Source organism: Dinoponera quadriceps, unplaced genomic scaffold (assembly GCF_001313825.1).
Source record: "Dinoponera quadriceps isolate SergipeBrazil2010 unplaced genomic scaffold, ASM131382v1 scaffold619, whole genome shotgun sequence".
Classification (NCBI taxonomy): Eukaryota; Metazoa; Arthropoda; class Insecta; order Hymenoptera; family Formicidae; genus Dinoponera; species Dinoponera quadriceps.
In genome coordinates, this window is record NW_014554767.1 from 40113 (window position 1) to 46112 (window position 6000).

Below are 6000 nucleotides of genomic sequence, written 5' to 3' on the forward strand. Positions count from 1 at the left end.
TGGTACACATGGTAAACAAACTGGCGGAGGACAGAAGGGTATACAAGGAGTTGGTGGAGGATTATAAGAGGGAGGAGAATAATCTCCTGAACAGGGAGGTGGACAACATGTGTAACAAATTTGCGGTATACAGCAAGCATTCGCCGGGGACGGTAGGTAAACTTGACGTAATGACGATTGCTCATCGTAGCATGCTGGCTTGGCGTACGAATTTCCATTATTTTCATTGTCGTCGCAACAGGATATCGGCGAGCACGACTGGACTTGCTTTCCATTGTTGCAAATTAGTCTACAATACGCGGCCAACGCGGCTTCTCTGGCCTTGTCCGCACAATAGAACTTTTTAAGAGCGACTTCCGTGTCGCTCAAGTCAGTTAGCTTCAGCAAAGCAGTCCGACCTGGTTCACAAACTGGATACAGTTTCGTCATGCACTCCGGCCTACCCATGCAATCCCAAATCATGCACCTATCCTGTAGGCCATTCCTCTTGATACATTCACATTTGTACATTACACCCGCACGGAGATCGTAACTCTTGCACCGTTTGACAGGTACCTGCAATATATGTCTTCGGATAAGTTAATTGATCGGAATAAAGATAAAATATTAATAAGAATGAAAATATTAATCAGATAGGAAGGCAATTCTTTGTAGGTGAAACAACAGGTTTGGGTAAGTTAACATTCTTTTTTAATTAAATTAAGTTAAAAGTTGATTGCTATAAATTAAATTTACGTAAAGTTACATAAATAAAATATTAACTCAATTATGAGTTAAATTAAAATGAATTTAGCTTTATTAAGAAAAAAATATTTTGTTAAAAATATCCTTTAAAAGTTAAAAATAAAGTAAAAAATTAATTAAGTAAAAATTAATTATACAAAGCTATATATGAAATATTTTAACTGAGAAAAGTAAATAAGTTAAAGTTATTGCATAAAAATTAACTAAAGTAACAAATAAAAACGAGTAACTAAAAAAAATTAAGTTTAAATTAAAAGTTAACTCATTTAAACTTAATTGAGTTAAAAATTATTAACTTTTTAACTTAACTTTTAACTGAATTAGCAAGTTACTACTCAACTGTGAAAAAAAGTAATAAAAAATAGTTAACTCACGCAGCAAGGTGCACAAGGATCACAAGGATTAAAGGATGGCTCCACACATTTTACAGTAGGTGTATTAGGTGGTTCATCCCATTCACATGGTTTCCTGCGACACCATTTTAATCATATTAGTATGTGGCTATCATCAAGTAAAATAAACATATTACCTTCTCTCCATAGAGCTGATCAAACATTTAAGTTGTGTTAGTAATTCGCGTCTTCTCTCGCAATTGGAATTTTTACCGTCGCAAGGCATTTTTTCGTTCAAATTCTGTGCCACGCAACACTGGGAAATTTTTCTCCGGCTCAGCCTATATTCTCACGTTTCTTTCATTTCTTTGCTATGTTACATTTTCTATATTCTCATTTTAAAAGATTAATATGCACGATACATGGAATTTAGCGATTTTAGTGTAAATTTAATAGAGATTACATTAACCTGACATCAAATGATTTTGTTCTAGTCATAATTGTCAATTTATTGAAACATCCAGTTTCCTAGCAACTACGTTACTATTTGCTACTACGTAGCAATAAACGATCACTCTTAAAAGCAAATAATAACAAAAGAATAAGGGAAAAGAGCTATATATTTATATTCTCACATGATTATATCGAATATATTATCAAAGTACGTTATTAAATTACGTTACACATTCGCGCTGTATATATGTATGTACATGTTTCACACGATCACAGAGCAATAAATTTGTATGTATCTTTTCTGATTTTTAATAAAATACCTTCTTCGTTCATTTTTGAAATTAAAGCAGTAAAATCGCTCATCGGGACACTTCCGGACGCAGCAAGTGCATTCAATTCCTTTACCGAGAATGTTCGTTCTTTATCCATATTTACTTTCCGTTCCAATATTCTGATAAAAGCTCTTAACTGCAGAAAAGAACGGAAATTTATGGCCAGAAAGTACTTCCCGACTTTTACACAAACGTAAACTTACCTTCTTGTTTGTTAATTTACCGTCGGAATTTAATTCCGGCACTACGAAGTCTTCTTCCAACGTGTCTGCCATTGTATATTGTATTAAATCTACTACGTCCAACGCATCCGACTCAGTTGCTTCAATACGTAATTCCAATTTCGCTCTAGCCTACAATAATAATAAAACACTATAGAATATCCTGTGTAGCTTGTATGTCTGTCGCGTATAACGAGAAGAAACACTAAACCTCAGTCAATCGAATCATGGCTTCTAATTGTCTGTTGAATATCGGTAAGTTACCAAATTGGTTATGCTTAGAGCGAAGTTCCAAGTAATACTTCTGCAGTACTTCCGCAGCTGCAACTGATAATTTTGGCTTCACATACTGTCGTGCATAGGATATGTACGTTCGAAGAATGGATGGCGGTATAATATCACTAGACACTGGCAATATCAGTCTTTTTCTGAAAAAAATATCAATGGTTGTTTCTTCTTGTGTTTGTTCTTGTTATGTTAAAAGCAAACACGTGTAATAAGTATACAATAATGATTATTGTTTACCTCAGAGAACTTTCACCATCAAAGGATAATTCCATAGATTCTCCATTGGAATTTTTGTGCGAACTAGTGTGAACAGTCATAATGTGTTTGCATAATAGACTATCAAAGTGCTATTGCAAATAAAAACATGATACCGCTACAATCATTCACATACACACATGCGCGAGCGCACATTATATACAATATTTGTTTAGATTGCAAACGGTTATTTACTTTGTTTGGTTTGTCCAACAGCAGGAAGATCAAGTCAAATCGCGAAAGAAGGGGTTGACTAATATTCAAGTTTTCAGTTACTGTTTTGCTCTTGTTGTACTGCCCGCCTATAGGATTAGCCGCCGCGAGGATTGACGTCCGCGCAGGTAATGAACATATCACTCCTGATTTTGCTACTGTAACACTTTGTTGCTCCATCGACTCTAACAATGCCTAGAATAAATATATATGTAGATATTGACTTGACAGCCTTATACAGTGTCTCATTTTAATAGAAATAGTAGAATATCTTAAAATCGAAGTAATTGACAAAAAAAAAATGGTTCAGACAAAAATTTATCTTTTCTACATGATAATATGAGAGAAATTGATTATTGATATTGATCATAACATATATTGATGCATTTGCAAAATGCAATAAATCTTTTTTAAGATTTCTCTATGTTTGCTTACAGAGATCAATTCCACCTGTCATTCTACATACAAAATTGTTAAGGTGATGTTATCAAAATGTGAATACTTTATGAGAGATATTTCATATTTTGTATTGAAAAATACAGAATCAAAATTAAATAAAAATTATAACTCTCATATTATTATGTTTTATATATTTGTTAGTTACTCCAATGTTTTATATATTTTAGCACACTTGCTATACGTTGCCAACGGGCATATTGTTTTACCTGATGCTGAGAACACATTTTATCAAATTCATCAATGCAGCAACAGCCTTGATCCGCTAAAACCAGAGCACCAGGTTCTAAAGAAAAGTCGTTAGATCCTGTTTCCTTCGTGAGCGTTACCGTTAATCCAGAAGATGTACTTGAATTGCCGCAGATGTATACACCTTTCAACAATATTTAATTTTTCATGTGATATATTTGTACATTATGCAAAAAACTTACAAGGAAAGGGCTTCATCAGCTCTTTCATCGTTTTCAATTCAAACTCTATGTAGAAATATTGTGGATGAAGTCAATAACATATTCTGCAAGTTACAACCCCAATGTTTACATTAAAAAAAATGATAGTATAATAACCTCCCCATGGATGAGGCCTCAAAAATCTGGAAACGGTCGAATATTTCATAAACAATGTATTTTAGAAAAAAATATTTCAGACAAAAGTTGTAAACTTTTAAAAAGCACATTTAGTGGCAGTATGAGTGTAATCATGGGTAGCGTTACTAAGGTCAGATCAAAGTCAGACTAAGGTCAACCTAATTTTTTTTAATGGAAACTATTTTTCATTGTATTATCTTGTTCTATTAATTAATTTGAACAACTTTGTCTAAAACATTTTTTTCTAAAATGCATTGTTTATGAAATATTCGACCGTTTCCAGATTTTTGGGACACTCTGCATGGGAAGGTTATTATATTGCCATTTCTTTTTAACGCAAAGATAGGGGTTGTAACTTGCAGAATATGTTATCGACTTCACCCATAATATTTCTGCATAGATTTTGAATCGGAAACGATGAAACAGTTGAGGCTCTTCCCTTATTAGAGGATTTTGATTTTCTCCTTTTGTACCTTTCGCAGATATCCGAGCGCATGCTTGTAGCATCTGTGATTTACCCAGACCAGGGTCTCCAACTAATAGAATGTGTATATCATTTCGTAGTTGTGCGTGTTTTGCATTACCACCGAACAAGCTCAATATTAATCCAGCTTTGACCATCTCGTGACCGTATATACTAGGGCATAACGAATGCACCAACAATGCGAAAAGATTTGGCTCTTTATATATATCCTTTGATGCAAAAAAAAATATCGAATAATTAATTCTATGATTTACGATACTTAATTTAATTTCATATACTATGAATACCTGTATCGCTAAATAATTTTTCAGTGAAATCTCATTGCTCATAGAACTTCTATTATTTTTGTATCTATGTTTTTTATTAATAACAGTTATTGCTTGCATATATAAAGAGAATGGAGATCCAACTTGTGGCTTTGCATCATCGATACCTTGTACCTTAAAGCATTATAAAATAACATGTAGATAACTGTTAGAAAAAATATGTTCATATAATTGACCAGAGAAATACCTTGATAATGCCTGTAAGAGTTATGTCATCTCCAGGCATACAAATATTAACCAAATCATCCATGAGTTGTACATCGAGTATTTTAGGCACTCTACCTTTATTTTCCTACAAGATAATATTAGCATATTAATATATATAATTTACAATTTTATAAATATTTTACTTCGTATATGGATACTAGAGACATTAGCATATTTTAAGTATCTAAAATTTTCTTGTACAGGTAATAGAAAACTACCTGTTCATCATTCAATGGCTCTTGTATTCTGATTATCTGAGATAAAATACTTTTCACACAAGGTGAGTCTAGAACCGGATAAAATTTTGATGTGCCACAGGTGTCACACTTTTTTGGCAATGTGTACACTTCCTGCAATTGTTTAATTAATTTTTGCAAATGGCACTTAGAACAGGCAAATACCATCCATTGTGCAAGATATTTTACCCTATCAACTCTTATTACACATCCTTTAGTGGATACCAATTTACCTGAGAATAGATATTTATTTTGTGATTATTGTTTAATGACAATGAAAGAAGACAAAAATATTGAGATATGTAATAAGTATTCTTTTTAATAGAGAAAATATATAAATTTATACACATACCATAATAATTTAACTTAAGATCCCGTAAACCTATAACTGGTTGATAATTTAATACACCTAATCTAATGGCTGGTAAACTGCTGATAGATTTCAGAATATACTCTAAATTTTTTTCTGGTACTGTCTCCAAAATTTTCTAAAAATAAAATAGAAAATTTACTAAATAAATATAAAAATGAAAATATTATGAAAGATACTTATATATAATATTAAACATACCTGATGAATGCCAAGTTTCATACAATTTAATGTACTTATTGGATTCTCATATATATCATCCTTAAAATTTGGCCATTGTTCTATAAATTCATTGTCATTGTATAATTCACAGATGTCAATGTCAAATGACATTCCTGCCTCTAAATTTTCCATTGTGAGTAAAGAAGAAAAGGTTTGATATCTTTCTACAAATACCATTATAGCTTTAATCTGCTTTGTAATAGCGCCATCAACTTTGTATTCTATAAGGATAATTTATTAATATACAAGATCTTATATACCTTATATACTTGAC

General features: G+C 32.1%; 1 protein-coding gene across 2 annotated transcripts; it reads right to left on the reverse strand.

Moving 5' to 3' along the window:
• Positions 1-470: 470 nt before the first annotated feature.
• Positions 471-5943, reverse strand: LOC106741706 (DNA helicase MCM8-like). 2 transcript variants are annotated; one of them, XM_014613970.1, is made up of 14 exons: positions 5706-5943; positions 5487-5622; positions 5117-5367; positions 4879-4983; positions 4653-4805; positions 4355-4574; positions 3504-3667; positions 2821-3033; positions 2608-2717; positions 2294-2510; positions 2065-2214; positions 1850-1997; positions 1119-1212; positions 471-555 (listed from the first exon to the last, which is right to left on the reverse strand). In XM_014613970.1, the coding sequence occupies exons 1-13, from the start codon at positions 5901-5903 to the stop codon at positions 1169-1171; spliced, it is 2109 nt and encodes a 702-aa protein (XP_014469456.1). In that variant the 5' UTR covers positions 5904-5943; the 3' UTR covers positions 471-555; positions 1119-1168. The 2 variants fall into 2 exon arrangements, with proteins under 2 accessions (XP_014469456.1, XP_014469455.1); XM_014613969.1 differs by lacking the exons at positions 471-555; positions 1119-1212 and having other exon boundaries at positions 1689-1997.
• Between the last annotated feature and the right edge of the window lie 57 nt (positions 5944-6000).